Source organism: Oryctolagus cuniculus, chromosome 1, assembly GCF_964237555.1.
Source record: "Oryctolagus cuniculus chromosome 1, mOryCun1.1, whole genome shotgun sequence".
NCBI classification, from domain to species: domain Eukaryota; kingdom Metazoa; phylum Chordata; class Mammalia; order Lagomorpha; family Leporidae; genus Oryctolagus; species Oryctolagus cuniculus.
The window spans coordinates 140,996,269-141,014,748 of NC_091432.1; the positions used below are offsets into that span (position 1 = coordinate 140,996,269).

Genomic DNA, 18,480 nt, shown 5'->3' on the forward strand with positions numbered 1-18,480 from the left:
AAGCCCCCTCACCTGTGTCCATTCATGAGAACTGTTAAGCATTACATAGTACTTTTAATTTTCTCATTTTTAGAAGACTTTCAACCTGATGAATTGTCAGAGAAGAGCCCAGAAAACCAAGACAAATATTTGTGGCCACTTTTATTCACCAACAAATCCTTGACTACAAGTCAAGAAATTTCATGTAATCTGGACATGAACCATTTTACTGCAAGGATGACTCCCTGTAAATGTGGTGCTGCAGGGGCTACTTACCTGGGTGCCAGCCCACTGTCCCCACAAAGCCTCTGCTCAAGAGAAGAGGCTCATGAGCTTAACTTATGTGAGAAATGGCTTCTCAATATTAAGAACTGCAGAACTAATACTTGCGGGAAAGGTTTTGTTTATAATAAAAATATAAAAGCCCTTAGTCTTAAAGAACAAGTTATCCAGCATCAGAAAATTCAGAACTTGGGACAAGCTTTTAAATATAATGAAAGCGGAAAAGATTTCTTTGGAAAAACTGTCCTCATTACATCTCAAAGTGCCCACCGAAAAGTGAAATCTTATAAATTGAATAAACCTGGGGAAAACCAATGTGCTAAATCAACCTTTATTGTCTCTCAGAGTATTCATCCAGAGAAGAGTCACTGTGAATTTAATGAAAATGGAAATAGTTTCAATAGGACCACTCAAAAAACTGACACAAAAGGGAAATCTACCAGCCAAAAGTCACACATTGGAGATCATGAGAGAATTCATACAGAGGTGAAACACGGTGCATATGGGAAAAAGCTTAACCATAATTCTGCACTCCTGCTCTGTCAGGGAACTCACACATCAGATCAATCCTCTGATGATAGCACACGTACAGAGACATCCACCTATCAGCCCACTTTCAGTGTACATCAGAGAACTAACGTAAGAGCAAAACCCAATGAATGTAATGAATATGGAAACTGCTGCTCTTTGAATTCCTGCGTAATTCATACTCAGAAAAGTCCCCCAGGAGAGAAACCTTACGAATGTCATGAATGTGGGAAAGCTTTCAGTGAGAAGTCGCGCCTAAGGAAGCATCAGAGAACCCACACAGGGGAGAAGCCGTATAAATGTGAAGGATGTGAGAAAGCTTTCAGTGCCAAGTCGGGCCTACGGATACATCAGAGAACTCACACAGGGGAGAAACCCTTTGAATGTAATGACTGTGGGAAGTCCTTCAACTATAAGTCAATACTTATAGTACATCAGAGAACTCACACAGGGGAGAAACCCTTTGAATGTAACGACTGTGGGAAGTCTTTCAGCCACATGTCAGGCCTAAGGAATCATCGAAGGACTCACACAGGGGAAAGACCATATAAATGTGATGAGTGTGGGAAAGCTTTCAAACTGAAGTCAGGCCTAAGAAAACACCATAGAACACATACAGGGGAGAAGCCCTATAAGTGTAGCCAGTGTGGAAAAGCTTTTGGTCAGAAATCACAACTCAGAGGACATCATAGAATTCACACTGGGGAAAAACCCTATAAATGTAATCATTGTGGGGAAGCTTTCAGTCAGAAATCAAACCTCAGAGTGCATCACAGAACTCATACTGGGGAGAAACCCTATAAGTGTGATGAGTGTGGAAAAACTTTCAGACAGAAATCAAACCTCAGAGGACATCAGAGAACTCACACAGGGGAAAAACCCTACGAATGTAGTGACTGTGGGAAAGCTTTCAGTGAGAAGTCAGTCCTAAGAAAACATCAGAGAACTCACACAGGGGAGAAACCTTACCATTGTAATCAGTGTGGGGAAGCTTTTAGTCAGAAATCAAATCTCAGAGTCCATCAGAGAACTCACACAGGGGAGAAACCTTATAAATGTGATAAATGTGTAAAAACTTTCAGCCAGAAATCAAGCCTTAGAGAACATCAGAAGTCCCACACAGAGAATTAACTGTATGAATGTAAAGAGTATGGGGAAGCTCTAGCAATGGATATCAAGCCTTTCGATATGTAAAAGAGCACACAGGAGAACTCCTAAGAATATATTAAACAATAAAATCCCTCTGCAAATATCAAACATCAGAGAACTTAAACAAAAAAAGAAATTCTTGAAATACATCTTCTATTGCCAGTGTTTCAGCCAGAGTGCAAGTCTCATTGGATATCAGAGAATTCAACCAGGAAACACCAGAAAGTAAGGAATGTAGGAAATATTCTGGAGGCCAGCGCCATGGCTCACTTGGTTAATCCTCCGCCTGTGGTGCCATCATCCCATATGGGCGCCGGTTTCTAGTCCCGGCTGCCCCTCTTCCAGTGCAGCTCTCTGCTGTGGCCCAGGAGGGCAGTGGAGGATGGCCCAAGTGCTTGGGCCCTGCACCCCATGGGAGACCAGGAGAAGCACCTGGCTCCTGCCTTCAGATCAGCATAGCTCCGGCTGTAGCGACTATTTAAGGGGTGAACCAATGGAAGGAAGACCTTTCTATGTCTCTCTCTCTCTCTCACTGTCTAACTCTATCTGTCAAGTAAATTTTTAAAAAAGGAAATATTCTGAATTGAATCCTCAGGAGATGCTTTTGGGAAGGCTCTGAGAAAGTAATAAAAATGTGAAACTTTTATGTAAGGAATCAAAACATTATCAGGGAAATGGCACAAGAAAACATAAAATGTGTTACAACTTTAGCCACAGAGCAGCTTTCTCTATGTAGCATAAAATTCATAGAGGGCAGAGACTTCATTGTATATCAGGACAGAAAATAAATGAAGGTTGGCCGGCACCGCAGCTCACTAGGCCAATCCTCCGCCTGCAGCACCGGCACCCCAGGGTTCTAGTCCCGGTTGCTCCTCTTCCAGTCCAGCTCTCTGCTGTGGCCCAGGAAGGCAGTGGAGAATGGCCCAAGTGCTTGGGCCCCTGTACCCACATGGGAGACCAGGAGGAAGCGCCTGGCTCCTGGCTTCAGACAGCGTGCCGGCCGTAGCGGCCATTTCGGGGGTGAACCAATGGAAGGAAGACTTTTGTCTCTCTCTCTCTCACTGTCTAACTCTGCCTGTCCAAAAAAAAAAAAAAAAAAAGATAAAGGAGGTAGACAATCCTACCATAAGTTAACTCATAGCTTGGCTTGCAAGTGGTAGTCCCCATTTGTCATAAAATGACTATAAAAATATTTACCAATCACCATTTCCTTTTCTACCCCATGCAACATCTAGTCTAAATCTCTTAACCACACTGTCATCCAAATGGGGTCATATTGTTACCCTCTAGTGAAATATGGAGATTAATTTCAGATAATTGTCATATATCCTTCAAATTTTCAGTCTTTTCACCTGTCCCTCAAGTATTTGAGATTACTTCCAGGAATTACTTCCAATGAAGATGGAAGAAAATATGATAAAGAAACAGGATCAAATAATGAGTCTGGAATGGAATTTTCTATTTCCATATACACAGTTGGATTTTTTGTGGCAAGGAAATAAACTTGTTCTCTGCTGAACTTCAGCAGGTTTGGGTATTCTTGATACATAAAGTCACCAAGCTTTACTTAGTAAAACCTATGAATATGAATTCTGTGGCTATCTAAACCCAGTCTGTATCACAAAAGTCACACCAAAACCTTTGATAACACCCTGAAAGGCCATAGCTTTCATCCACAGCTCTTATCAGTCAGGTAAATATTACCAGAAGAAATTCAGTATTTTAATGCAAGGAGGAAGTCCCTTATAAAAAACTCATTAAATATCTGATGGCTGAGTTTTGAATGTGTGAACGTTTCAACAGATCATCGTACTTTATCTCTCAAAGATAAAGGGAAAATACCAATTTGAAAAAGGTAAGTAATCACCTTTAGATATTTTATATAAAATGTCATTTCATATTTAATATGAAAACATTTAATGAAATATTTGATTCATAGTCACTAGAATAAAATACTTGAATAAATTACATAAACTAGACAACAACATTGGATGTATGTGAATGTTTTCTAAATTGCCTGTCGTATGGATATTTGCATGCCACTTACCAGACATTCTACACGTGTATTTGACCTCAATATCACTGTAATAGATGATACTATTCTGACATCAGCTGCATTTTGCCACATGTATACTAATAACAAATAAACCTTTTACAGGAAATATCAAAGTTCAGAGTGCCATACCACATTCCCTTTCTCCAGGTACCTTCTGACATGTGTATATAGGAAAGGTATTTTTCATTGAACTGCTCCTTTTCAAAGAAGCCAGTGTTTCTGTAGACTTGTGTGTTATCTTAAGGTCATCAGTACATGTAAAACAGACATATATGATGTCTTCAACATCACTGATTCTTTCCTCAGAAATGTTGAGGAAATATTGAGTATACTAATGACCACTTGGAAGGCATTATTCATTTACGCTACTATCATTTTTATTCCTAGCGTTTTAATTCCATTATAGTTCCCAACTCTGACCTTGTATGTTCCCTTTCTTGTTAGTCATTTTCTTCAGCATTTGGCATTCTCTGTCTCACTTAGGTAACTGCTTTGGTCCTTGTGGCTTGCAGCCACCAAGCTCCTCAGATTTTGGGTTATTGTTTTGCCCTGTGAATACTAACATATCATGTATTCAAGAAAAACTGTGGAAGTCTACCCAGCTGGTTTCTTATTTTAGGGATGGGGCAATGCTTTTTATTGCTGTCTTATCTCTGAGCTGTAACTGAAAGTTGTCGGTTGATTTTTAACAAATGTTCCAGGGTAATTTGATGGAGAAAAGATTATTATTTTTAATATGGCACTAAAATTACTGAATATTCATTTTTTAAGATTTATTTTTTTTATTTTTTTTTTTTTTTTGACAGGCAGAGTGGACAGTGAGAGAGAGACAGAGAGAAAGGTCTTCCTTTGCCGTTGGTTCACCCTCCAATGGCCGCCGCGGCCGGCGCGCTGCGGCCGGCGCACCGCACTGATCCGATGGCAGGAGCCAGGAGCCAGGTGCTTTTCCTGGTCTCCCATGGGGTGCAGGGCCCAAGCACCTGGGCCATCCTCCACTGCACTCCCTGGCCACAGCAGAGGGCTGGCCTGGAAGAGGGGCAACCGGGACAGAATCCGGCGCCCCGACCGGGACTAGAACCCGGTGTGCCGGCGCCGCTAGGCGGAGGATTAGCCTAGTGAGCCGCGGCGCCGGCCTTAAGATTTATTCTTTTTTTAAAAGATGTATTTTATTTATTTGAGGGACAGTTTCAGACAGAGGGAGAGACAGAGAGAAAAGTCTTCCATCCTCTGGTTCACTCCCCTAATGGCTGTAATGATTGGAGCTGAGCTAATCTGAAGTCAGAAGCCAGGAGCTTCTTTGGGTCTCCCATGTGGGTGCAGGGGCCCAACCACTTGGGCCATCTTCCACTGCTTTCCCAGGCCATAGCAAAGAGCTGGATCAGAAGTGGAGCAGCTGAGACTTCAACCAGTGCCCATAGCAGATGCCAGTGCTGCAGGCAGAGGCTTAACCCACTACACCACAGTGACAGCCCTATTTATTTATTTGAAAATCAGAGTTACAGCGGGGAAGGGGTGGAGACAGATCTTCCATCTGCTGGCTCACTTCCCAGATGGCTGCAGCAGCCAGGGCTGGACCAGACCAAAACCAGAAGCCAGGATCTTCATCTGCGTCTCCCACTTGGGTGGCAGGGGCCCATGCACTTCTGCCATCTTCCACTGCTTTTCACAGGCATTATCAGGGGACTGGATTAGAAGTGAAACAGCTGGAACACAAACCACACCCATATGGGGTGCCAACCTCGAATGTAGTGGCTCAACCTGCTATGCCACAATACCAACCCCATATGAACAAAATAGCTAAAACTGAAAACTAAAGACACAAATTATACTCTGAGATATGAAGAGCTCTTTAAGATAGAACACAGAGTTTGAAACATTAAAGCAAAAAAATAAATTGGGATTAAGATTTAAAGCCTCTACTTTTATGAGAGCTTATGAAAATTAAAAATAGATTTGAAGAAAATCTGGGTGCATCTTACAAAGGGTTTGCATCTTCAATTTGTAAGGAATGTTAAACAACTTTGTTAAAGTGTGGGAAAACAGAAAACATAAATGCAGATGTTTCACAAAAGAAACTATATAGAAAAGATGTTCAAAGCTTTAGTAAGCAAGGAAATCCAAATTAAAGCTGTAATGTGATAGTATTATAAATCAATTTGACAGTTCCTTTTAAGGTAATGATACCTTCAAACAGCACTTCAGTTCTAGGTGTTTATGCCATAGAAACAGAGAACTGTACAAAAATGTTCATATAATCTTTATATGTAACCCCAAATTATAAAGAATCCAGTGGTATTACCTTACAGTGGAATACCACTTGGTAATAAAAGAAATTATTAATGCATATAACAACATTGGTAAATCTCAATAAAATTATGCCAATCCAATCATAAGAGAATAGAGCTGTATTCTGTTTATATGAAGTTCTAGGAAAAAAATGGTAATTCAAAAAATAATGGCAAAAAATGCACCAAAATAATTTATCTTTTAATTCCATCTTTCCGTGAGCTTTTTTTTTTTTTTAAGATTTATTATTTATTTATTTGAAAGTCAGAGTTACACAGAGAGATGAGAGGCAGAGAGAGACAGGTCTTCCATCCGCTGGTTCACTCCCCATATGGTCACAACAGCCAGAGCTGCGCCAATCCAAAACCAGGAGTCAGTCACAACAGCCAGAGCTGTGGCGATCTGAAGCCAGGAGCCAGGAGCATATTCCAGGTCTCCTATGTGGGTGCAGGGGCCCAAGGACTTGGGCCATCTTCTGCTACTTTCTCAGGCATATTAGCAGAGAGCTAGATAGGAAGTAGAGCAGCTGGGGTCTGAACTGGTGCCCATATACGATGCTGGTACTGCAGACAGTGGCTTACCCTGCTGTGCCACGGCACCAGCCCCTCCATGAACTTTTTGAAGCACCCTCATATCTAAGCCACAGGAATAGAAAGCAAACCACTGGTTGCTTAGGGGAGGAAGTAAGATTCGCTGAGTAGAATGAGAGAAGAGACTATTTTAATGTGATAAACTATTCTATATCTCAATTTTGGTAGTGTTTATAAAGCTGTAGAAATTTTCAAGACTCATCAAGATGTATTGAGCCTATGTCTCCCTTATACTATATAAATTAAACATCAGTACAACTGATTTTTTTTTTTTTTTTTTTTTTTTTTATTTTTGATAGGCAGAGTGGACAGTGAGAGAGAGAGAGACAGAGAGAAAGGTCTTCCTTTGCCGTTGGTTCACCCTCCAATGGCCGCCGCTGCAGCCGGCGCACCGCGCTGATCCGATGGCAGGAGCCAGGATCCAGGTGCTTTTCCTGGTCTCCCATGGGGTGCAGGGCCCAAGCACCTGGGCCATCCTCCACTGCACTCCCTGGCCAGAGCAGAGAGCTGGCCTGGAAGAGGGGCAACCGGGACAGAATCCGGCGCCCCGACCGGGACTAGAACCCGGTATGCCGGCGCCGCAAGGTGGAGGATTAGCCTATTGAGCCACGGCGCCGGCTCAGTACAACTGATTTTTAAAATCATAAAAGTGAATCTGGGATCTTTAGTGCTTTAGGGGATCTAGCAGATTCCGAATCTACCAAATGGCTTATCATCTTCACTATTTAGGTATCTCTTCCCTCCCTCCCCTCTTCCCTGCCCAATGTGCCTGAGTGAGCGACCTTGGGCAGGTCAGTTCTCCTTCATGTGCCTTAGTTTCTTTATTGGTTGGGAAAGTTTTCACCTTTTTTTATTTTTTTAAAGATTTATTTACTTATTTGAAAGTCAGAGTTACACAAAGAGAGGAGAGACAGAGAGAAAGACAGGTCTTCCATCTGATGGTTCACTCTCCAAATGGCCACAATGGCCAGAGCTGCGCCAATCCAAAGCCAGGAGCCAGGAGCTTCTTCCGGGTCTCCCACGTGGGTGCAGGGGCCCAAGGACTTGGGCCATCCTCCACTGCTTTTCCAAGCCATAGCAGAGTGCTGGTTTGGAAGTGGAGCATCTGGGTCTTGAACTGGCACCCATATGGGATGCCAGTTCTTCAGGCCAGGGTGTTAACTCGCTGTGCCACAGCGCCGGTTCCCACCTTTTTTTTTTTTTTTTTTTTTTTTTGACAGGCAGAGTGGACAGTGAGAGAGAGAGACAGAAAGGTCTTCCTTTTGCCGTTGGTTCACCCTCCAATGGCCGCCGCGGCCGGCGCACTGCGGCCGGCACACCGCGCTGATCCAATGGCAGGAGCCAGGAGCCAGGTGCTTTTCCTGGTCTCCCATGGGGTGCAGGGCCCAAGCACCTGGGCCATCCTCCACTGCACTCCCTGGCCACAGCAGAGAGCTGGCCTGGAAGAGGGGCAACCGGGACAGAATCCGGCGCCCCAACCGGGACTAGAACCCGGTGTGCTGGCGCCGCTAGGCGGAGGATTAGCCTAGTGAGCCGCGGCGCCGGCCCACCTTTTATTTCTTTAAATAAGCTTTTGTCCTTTTCTCTCTCCTCATTCTATAATTTCCATAATGTATATATTGATATGCTTAGTGGTGTAAAAATCTTTTAGAATATTTTGGTTTTTACTTTTTTTCTTTCATTCTTTTTTCCTTTTCTCTCCCTCTTCCTCTGAATGCATACTTTCAAAAGATTTGCCTTCAAGTTCACAATTTCTTTTTTCTGCTTAATTGAGTCTGCTGTTGAGGCTCCCCAGTGCATGTTCACTGTATTCCTCCACTCCAGTATTTCTGTTTGGATCTGTTTTTAGTTTCTAACTTTGTTGAATTTTTCATTTTATTCATGAACTGTTTCCCTGATTTTGTTCAATTGCCCATCTACATTCTCTTGTATACCACAGAGCTTCCTTAAGACAATGATTAGTTTCTTTTCAGATAATTTGTAGATCTCTATTTCTTTGAGGACTGTTACTGATGTCCTGTTTTCTTATTGGTGTTTTGTTTTGTTTTATGCTTCCATGTCCTTGTCTCGATGTTCTCACATCTGATCAAGCAGCCACCATTTCCTCACGTTACAGATTAACTTCCATAGGGGAAGATTTTCACCTGCAAGTGACTCCGAGGGTGATTTTGGGGTTGAACATGGCAGGTGTGTTTCTGGGTTGGTGCAGTGAAGTGGTCTCCCTACAACTCCATCAGATGAGGTCAAGAGCAGGGAAGACTGCAGGGAGCCTGGTGTTTTAGGCTCAGAAGTTTGTGATGAAGGCAGCAGCAGCATGAGCTGTTGGATCCTTGGTGGAAGAACTATTGGAATCCTCCTGTATTCATTTTTCCCTTGCTAGGGAGCCTTACCTAAGAGGTGCTAAGGTCTTGGTGCCAAGTCTGATATATCCTAGAGGTAGTCCTGGGTTTTTGGACTCTAGGATGTGTGCCATTTAAAGCAGAGTCCAGGCGTGGACTCAGAAGCCTGAGGAATTACTGTAGCATCTGGGACCCACGATAATGGTACAGTCACCAAGGCACGGATTTGATGCAGATTGCCCACAGAGTCAGGATCTGACCTCTACAGTGTCCCCTAGGAGCTTGGGCCCAAGAAGAAGAGGGGTTACTGTGACTTTGACCCTGGAGGGCAGAATGTAGCAGCAGCCTGGCCCAGGAGTAAAGAAGTACCCTGGAAGGTTGGGACCCAGGCACAGCAGCCGTACACATTACAGGAATATAAAGGCTCAGTGGCAACTCAGGCTCCAAGGGACAAGGCACTGCTCACTGGTGATCCAAACACTGGGGTAGTGGGACACAGAACACTGCGGTAACCCAGGCTCTTAAAGACTGAAGCAGCAGCATGGAGCAAGGAATGGCAGGGTGCAACTATGGCTTGTTATGCCCGCAGTCCGTGGTCCCCCGAAAATCACACCACCAGACACCGAAGTTGAAGCCAATTAGCAGGGTCGTTTTTATTACGAGTTCGAACCTGGCCTCTCAGTGCCTCCAGGAGAGGACACCCCCGAGAAGCCCCAAGCCCAATTCTTACAGAGCTTTTATTATCATGAACAAGCAGGCTTTAGGGGAATGCTATAGATCAAGTTGACACTTCTGATAAGTCCCAACATTGACACCTGCCGCGGACTCCAGGGTAGGGGCTGATTATCTCAAGCTTTATACCTCCCTTTTACATTCCTGGACCTGGGTCAGGGTTGGGTCACATTTGGCCAGGTGGAGGGAAGGGGGAGTGTAATCAACTTAATGTAGTTACTGGATTACTTAGCTCAACATCTAACATAATACATATATAAAGTCAAAGACACTTAGCATTGCTTATTATTACTACTAGTTGCCTAATAAGCTAATGCGATTACACTTTAGGTTACATTAAAATAATGATAATATTTTCTAGCACTATTATAATGGATAATAAGGGCATAGTAAAAGCTGGTTGTGCAGGTGTCTTCTCAAGCTCAGGACCTAGGAGATGGGATGCAACATCCCATCCATCCACTGGTTCACTCCCCAGATGGCCACAATGGATGATCCTGGGGAAGGCAGGACACCGCAGCAGTTTGGCCTTGAGTAGCAAAGGGCAGCACAGTGGTGACTTCACACCCTGGGAGGCAGATGTCACAGTGATGCCTCTGATATTCAGGGAAAGAGGTACCTCAACAACTTCCCAGGGAGGCATCTCACAGTGCAGTTACAGGTCTGGTTCCTGGAAGCAGGACACTATACCAGTTCAACCCCAGGAGGCATGACTGCACAGTTCAGCTGAGGCTGCAGTTGGAGTTATTCTGTTATTCTGGCCCCTGGAGGTACGGCTGCACAGCTTAGACACATCTCTCTTTCCCATAGGCAGGGTGCTAAGTCATCCCAGGCCACAAGGGTGCACCATTAGCTAGGATCTGGGGACATGAAATAGCTCTGTTGTAGCTTGGCAACTTGGTTCGGAGAGGATTTGTTGCTGAGTAGCCTTGGCCCCAGGTGGTAGCTTGTAACAGCAGCAACAAGGCTCCAGGGGTAGAGGGCTACAATGGCTTCTTAGTCCCCAGAAGTAGTGCAAAGAGCTAAATGGTTCCAGTTCCAAGATGGTGTAGCACCATGGCACCTCAGCCATGGAGATGAATACAATATTAGTTTCTTCTATGGGAAGAGCAAGAGCACAGCTGTGTGGACTACAGGTCATTCCCAAAGCAGGGCACGGTATCAGTGAGGACTTAAGGTAACTAGTAGAGATGAGGGTTGCTGGGGTTCTCCAGCTTACATTTTCCTGTAACAGGAGAGTCTGTCCTGGCTCTGAGATTGTAGAAATTCTACTTGGTGTGACTGTAGTCATTTTTTAAGGATTTTTTTAAAGATTTATTATTTATTTGAAAGTCAGTGTTACAGAAAGAGGTCAGTCTTCCATCCACTGGTTAACTCCCCAAATGGCCACAATGACTAGGGCTGGGCCAGGCTGAAACCAGCAGCCAGAAGCTTCTTCCAGGTCTCCCATGTGGGTACAAGGGCTATTTTCCACTGCTGTCCTAGGCACATTAGCAAGGAGCTGGATTAGAAGTGGAACAGCCAGGACTCAAGCCTTTGTCTCAGTGATTTCCATTTTCCTGTTTCCAATTCAGTGAAAATTCTGCCTGCTCAAATCTGCACTTGAATAATTCTAGAAAAAATTTCATTTCACTTACTATACTATTTAGCTACCAAATTTGTTTCCCAGGGCTGGTGCTGTGGTGTAGCGGGTAAAGCCACTGCCTGCACTGCCAGCATCCCCTATGGGCTCCAGTTCAAGTCCCGGCTGCTCCTCTTCCAATCTAGCTCTCTGCTATGGCCTGGGAAAGCAGTGGAAGATGGCCCAGGTCCTTGGGCCACCCACGTGGAAGACCCAGAAGAAGCTCCTGGCTCCTGGCTCCTGGCTTCAGATTGGCTCAGCTCTGGCCTTACAGCCATCTGGGGAGTGAACCAGCAGATGGAAGACCTCTCTCTCTGTCTCTGCCTCTCAACTAAATAAATAAATATTTAAAAAAATGTATTTCCCTTTTCATGTATTTTTTGCACTGAAACAAACATCTTTTAATTCCATTTTCTATGAACTTTTTGAAGTACCCTTGTATTTAAATAAGAAAACTATGTACCTATTAAAATAATAAAAATGCAAATGTTATATTTGAAAATGCTAATATATTGGCTTAAATTTTTTGATTTAAAAATTATAAATGAGTACAGATTCAGAAAAAAAAGTTGAGGTTTTATGCCAGACTATAGACTAAAATACAAACCTGAAAAGAAGGCATCCTATAGGAAATTTATACTCAAAATGCAGATGTGCTTTTCTTTTAAAATCTTTGTTATATTCAGATCCCGTCAGCATTGTCTGAACAGCCTTCTTGTGGGAAAAGATGGAAATGGATCATTGCCTGTTGGGACATTGCTCATCATTCTGTAAAATCAAAATATTTTCCACTAGTACTGGCATGTTTTGCTTACTAGAAAATAAAATCACAATATATGGATGGTAAACATTCTCATATATGTTTACTTGTTAACTACTTCTGAGAATCAATCCTACTTTGGTAAATTGAATACTTCAGTTCACTGTAAGACTTTAGCAAAACGGAAGACTATCTGCAATTTATTTTTATGTGAGGAAAGTATTAGATAAATGTGGAAAGAAATTTAAGCTTGAAGTTATTTAGAAGTGATATATGACTTTTAACAAGTAGTCTTATCAATGTAGAGTTAAAGAAAAGTCAGGTATATATATCATATTACATTAGTGAAAATTTTCTTTAAAAAATGTCCATGCTGATTTAGTCTTCCTTTCCCAATTATAAATAGATGTCTCTATAACACTTTAGGAGTTTAAACAACCAGCTTTTACAAAGCTCTCCCTTGGGTATGGCAGCCTCAAATAAATAAATAAATCTTTTAAAAAAAAAAAAGTTACTAGGGTATGGGCAGGACTTTGTAGTATAAAATACTGGGTGGTTTCCAAGGTGTTTTTCCAAGGATGCTACATTCCTCATTCTTTTCCAAAGAAACTTTAGTTTCTCTCTCTCTCTCTCTCTCTCTCTCTCTCTCTCTCTCTCTCTCTCTCCCCTGTAGATGGAAATAAGGGCTGGTGTTGCAGCATAGTGGATAAACCTTGGGCCTCTGCACCCCTATGGGGGACTCCGAAGAAGCTCCAGGCTCCTGCTTTCGGATCAGCTCAGCTCTGGCCATTGCAGCCATTTAGGGAGTGAAACCAGTGGATGGAAGACCTCTCTCTCTCTCTCTCTCTCTCTCTCTCTCTCTCTCTGCTTCTGCCTCTGCCTCTCCGTGGCTCTGCCTTCCAAATAAATAAATAAATAAATAAATCCTTTTTAAATTTTTTTTTTAAAATAAAGGGCTTAGACTTTCAGTTTTATCGTGGAGATGTAGAGAACTGAGAATGTCGTTCCCACACTTAGAAGAAACAAGCACCTGGAGAGAGAAAGAGAACTTGAGCATTTGCTTACCTATGGCAGTTGCTACCAGGATGACATTTAAACCTGCGAGATGCAATACTGAAAACTAAGCAGGGGCTACTCTGAGACTGGAAGCACAGACGTGGGGAGTAAGGGTTGCCCCTTCTGTCAGGTTTTCTTACCAGGTACCAAAAGAGACTATTAGCATCTTTAGAAACCTTCCCTCAGGTGCAAGTGTCATTGTCAAGCCTGTATCCAGACCAGCTCCTCTAACTGCCCTGGGAAACAGAAGTCAAAATATTCAGGAGGAAGTGTAAGAAAGCTGCAGCGTTAGGGCTCTGGTGGGGCTGACTGCAGCTGACTTAGTACAGGGAACAACGAAACAACAAAGCTTTCCTCCCAGTGAAGAAGCAGAAATATGTGCCCAGGCTGAGCACTGTAGTTAGAGGAGAGGAAAAGCAATCGTGAACACCACACACCTGAGACCCAAGTTCACAGTGCATGCCAGAAGGAGGCTTACTCTGAACATCAAAGAACACCCACATCCCCATACTCACAGTCCTGACAAGGATCCCATTGAAACCACAGTGGAAGGGCTGGCATTGTGGCACACTGACGCTGCCACCTGTGATGCCGACATCCCAAGTGAGCTCTGGTTCAAGTCCTGGCTGCTCTACTTCTGATCCAGCTCCCTGCTAACATGCCTGGGAAAGCAGTAGAAGATGGCCCAAGTACTTGGGCCCCTGCCACCCATGTGGAGACCCTTGATGCAGTCCTAGGCTCCTGGCTTCTACCTGGTACAGCCCCAGCTATTGTGGCCATTTGGGGAGTGAACCAGTGGATGGATGATCCTGTCTGTCTCTCCAGCTCTCTGTAATTCTACCCTTCAAATAAATAAGCATTTTTTTAAAGATTTATTTCTTTACTTGAAAATCAGAGTTACACAAAGAGAGGAAAGGCAGAGAGAAAGAGAGAGAGAGTCTTCCATCTGCTGGTTCACTCCCCAGGTGGCCGCAACAGCTGGAGCTGAGCTTCTCCGAAGCCAGGAGCCAAGAGCTTCTTCCAGGTCTCCCACACGGGTGCAGGGGCCCAAGACTTGGGCCGTCTTCTACTGCTTTCCCAAGCCATAGCAGAGAGCTGGATCGGAAGTGGAGCAGCCGGGACTCAAACCGGCTAAGAATTAAAAAATAAAATAAAATTACAGTGGATATGAATAGAAGAGCAATTGTAAGATGTAGATTCTGCCAGGGGGAAGGAAAGGAAGCCTAGAGGCCAACTGAGGACAAATACCAAGCAATTCTGGCAACTTATCCCTCATCCTAACCACAAATCATTGCTCACTTTGGCAGCACATAATACTAAAATTGAAAAGATACAGAGATTAGCATGGCCCTGGAGCAAGGATGACACACAAATTTGTGAAGCTTTCCATATTTAAAAAATAAAAATAAATAAATAAAAAACAAAACTATAGGCAACCACTAAAAAGTGTAAAACCAATAATTAGATAAAATAGAATAATAATGGTTCAGCTAAAAACAATGAAGATTGTTAGGACCTATTAGGCCAATAGAACCCATTATGTCACCAAGGTCTAAAACCCCCAAACCCGATAAAGCTGGGTACATATATAAAGGTTAATAGCAGGTCTGTTGATTGGGAAAGCCCCTCACCTGGACAGTCCAAATTGCTGTGACAAGACATATAAATACAGAACTTTACCAACTGGCCCTTCTGCAGCAGGACCCCTCCCAGAAAACTATGTAAATAGGCTCCTGCCCATTGCAGAGGCAGAGTGGGGGTGGCCTCAACATTCATTTCAGCCTCCCTGCCCACTCTCAGCCTACAATCTTATCCCAAACCCCCTCAATGCAGTCCTTTCTACAATAAAAAGTCTTCTGCTTTAACCCGTGGTCTCTGTGTCTCTTCAAGCCCTAAAACCCTACAATCTAACAGGTAAAAAAGGAAAGGAAAAGACAAAGAATAAATAGGAAATAGCAAGATGACATATTTTACTTCAAGGATATTAATCAATACAAATGTGAATATTCTAAATATATTTGGGAAAAGGCAATTATATTAAATTTGAAAAAAAAAAAAAACACTGTGTTCTAAATGAAACCCACTTGAAATATAAAGCCTTAGCTAGGTTAAAGTAAAAGAATGGAGAAAATAAGCCACAAGATACCAACAAAAGAAAAGTTAGAATAGGGGCTGGTGCTGTGGTGTAGCAGGTAAAGCTGCCGCCTGCAGTGCCAGCATCCCATATGGGCGCTGGTTCGAGTCACGGCTCCTCCACTTCCGATCCAGCTCTCTGCTATGGCCTGGGAAAGCAGTAGAAGATGACCCAAGTGCTTGGGCCCCTGGACCCGTATGGGAGACCTGGAGGAAGCTCCTGGCTTCTGGCTTCAGATCAGCTCAGCACCAGCCATTGCAGCCAATTAGGGAGTGAACCAGCAGATGGAAGATGAAAGACACACTCTCTCTCTCTCTCTTCTCCACTGTGTAACTCTGACTTCAAATAAATAAATAAACCTAAGAAAAAAAAAGCTAGAATAGACATTTATTTCAAGCCAAAGATGACTTCAGACAAGGGAATATTGTTGGGTATAAAAAGGGATATTACATAATGATAAGGTAGTTAACTATCCAAGAAAATGCCCCAATCCAAAAATGTACACAAGGGTACTTCAGAAAGATTTATGGGGAAATGGGATTAAAAGGTAAATTTAGTTGCGAGCAAAAACCTTGAAATCCATACATAGCTTTTTTTCACAATACCCATTTTCAAGGAATTTCTTGAAGATCCCTCCCATGCATCTAGCCAAAGAATTTCCTACATAATATGCCATAAATGAGTAGATCCGAAAGTAGTAATAGATAAACCCACAACTACAGTAATTGAAAGGACTAGTTGACAGAAAATTAATAAGAATATATAGAACTTGCACTCTGATATCATAAAATTAAAACCAAAAATTGTGAAACTGTTAAAAAAAATGGGAAGGATTACAATTAGAATATCTCTAGTAAGTCTTACTTATCAGACTTACCAGTCTAATAAGAAATATAAAAAGGTGACACAAATGACCAATTTCAAAAATGAAAGAGGGACCACCACTGCTAACCTCAAAACATTAAAAGAAGAATAAACACTGACAACTCCATACCCATAAAGTTAACAGCTTAGATAAAATGAACCAAGTCCTTGAAAATGGATGGACTACCAAAACGTTTTGAAGAAATGAATAACCCAAATAGTCCTATACTCATACTGTTAACAAAATTAAATTTGCAGTAAAAAACCTTACAAAAGGAAAAAACTTCCAGACCCAGGTAGTTTTACTGGTAAATTTTTCCAGACATTTAATGAAGGTGTAATACCAACCCAATACATCTGATTTATTCATTGAGTCAACATTACCCTGTACCAAAAGCAGTCAAAAACAGTTATGGAAAACTGTAAACCAATATCTACCAAAAATATACATGCAAAAATCTTCAATAATATATTAGAAAATCTGATTCCACTTGCACCGTACTCAGCTTCTCATTTGTAAACTCTTCAGTATATTTTCTGTATGCTGCATTTTTAGGCATTTGTTCAAGAACATCAAGAACCTTCCTGTTTAGTATTCTTAGCCTCACATGTGGACTAAAACATACAGCCAACCCCAAAAGGTCACTGGCCTCCTTCAGCAAACCCACCATGACTGCCTCAAACAGATATTTTTATGCCCAAGTTCACAGCATCATTATTCACAATAGCCAAAGGTAGAAACAACCCAAATACCTGTTGACAGGTGAGGGGGTTAAACAAATTGTTTTATACATAACATATATAATTGTATATATAATTATGTATATATAACTATATAATTATGCATATATAATTATTTATATATAATAGTTATAATGGAATATTATTCAGACTTGAAACAATGAAACTCTGATAAATGATATAACATAGATGACTCTTGAGGACATTGTAAGTGAAATAAGTTAGACCTAAAAGACAGCTACTGTGTGATTCTACTCAAAGTGCCTAGAAAAGCCAAAGTCACAGAAAAAGTAAGTGGAAGAATGCTTAGAAAGGAGCTGGGTGGACGGAACTGTAGGAATGGGCAATTGCTTAGTGGCCACAGCTTTTCTAGTAGATGGTGAAAGGTCCTGGAGAAGGATGGTGCTGATGGCTGAACAATAAGGTGGACATACTTACTGTCACTGAATTGCATACTTTAAATGCTTGAAATAGTCACGTTTTATGTTTTCTGTATTTTCCTACAAAATCATTTTTATTCAGCGAAGTAATTCACAGTATCAACAGATTAAATTGAAAGAGTCATATGGGGGCCAGCATTGTGATGGAGCAGGTAAAACCACCACCTTTAATCCCAGCATCCCATATGGACATGGGTTCGAGGCCTGTCTGCTCCACATCTGATTCGGCTCCCTGCTAATGGCCTGGGGAAAGCAGTGGAAGACAGCCCAAATGTTTGGGCCCCTGCCACGCATGTTGTTAGACCCAGATGAAGCTCCTAAATCCTGACTTCTGCCTAGCCAGTGTGGCCATATGGGGAGTGAACCAGCAAATGGAAGCTCTCTGTCTCTCCTTCCCTGTAACTGTGTTTTTCTAAGAAATCAATCTTTTTTTAAAATGAAGCAGCCATATGATCATATCAGTAGATGTGAGGGAAGTAATTGACACAATTCAACATATAGTCATTATAAAAACTCCTAGCAAGGGGCCAGCGCTGTGGTGTAGTGGGCTAAGCCACTGTCTGCATGCTGGCATCCCATATGGACGTCAGTTCAAGTCCAGCTGCTCCTCTTCCAATCCAGCTCTCTGTTATGGCCTGGGAAAGCAGTAGAAGATAGCTAAGTGCTTGGGCCCCTACACCCACGTAGGAGACCAGGAAGAAGCTCCCGGCTCCTGGCTTCAGATCAGCACAGCTGAGCTGTTGCAGCCATCTGGGGAATGAACCTGCGGATGGAAGACCTCTCTCTCTGACTCTCCCTCTCCCTTTCTGTAACTGTGCCTCTCAAATAAATAAATATTTTTTAAATCTACTTACAATTTAAAAAGAAAGGAAGGAAAAAGGGAGGGAGAGGGAGAGGAAGAAAGACCCATACACAAATCTCAA

The 18,480-nt window shown here is 42.5% G+C and overlaps 2 protein-coding genes and 1 non-coding gene across 4 annotated transcripts in view; all 3 read left to right on the forward strand.

The window, feature by feature from the left end:
- Window positions 1-15,438, forward strand: part of ZNF782 (zinc finger protein 782) — a 30,081-nt gene extending 14,643 nt beyond the window's left edge. Inside the window, exon 5 of the mRNA XM_051818454.2 lies at window positions 74-15,438. Within this exon, the coding sequence (XP_051674414.1) occupies window positions 74-1,920 (1,847 nt within the window). The 3' untranslated portion in view covers window positions 1,921-15,438. The remainder of the gene's footprint in view (window positions 1-73) is intronic.
- ZNF510 (zinc finger protein 510) overlaps window positions 1-18,480 on the forward strand; it is a 60,721-nt gene that overhangs the window by 15,841 nt on the left and 26,400 nt on the right. The window lies entirely within an intron of this gene.
- On the forward strand, window positions 14,670-14,774 carry LOC127485067 (U6 spliceosomal RNA). The gene has a single exon (XR_007912270.1). It is a non-coding gene; the product is annotated as a U6 spliceosomal RNA (small nuclear RNA).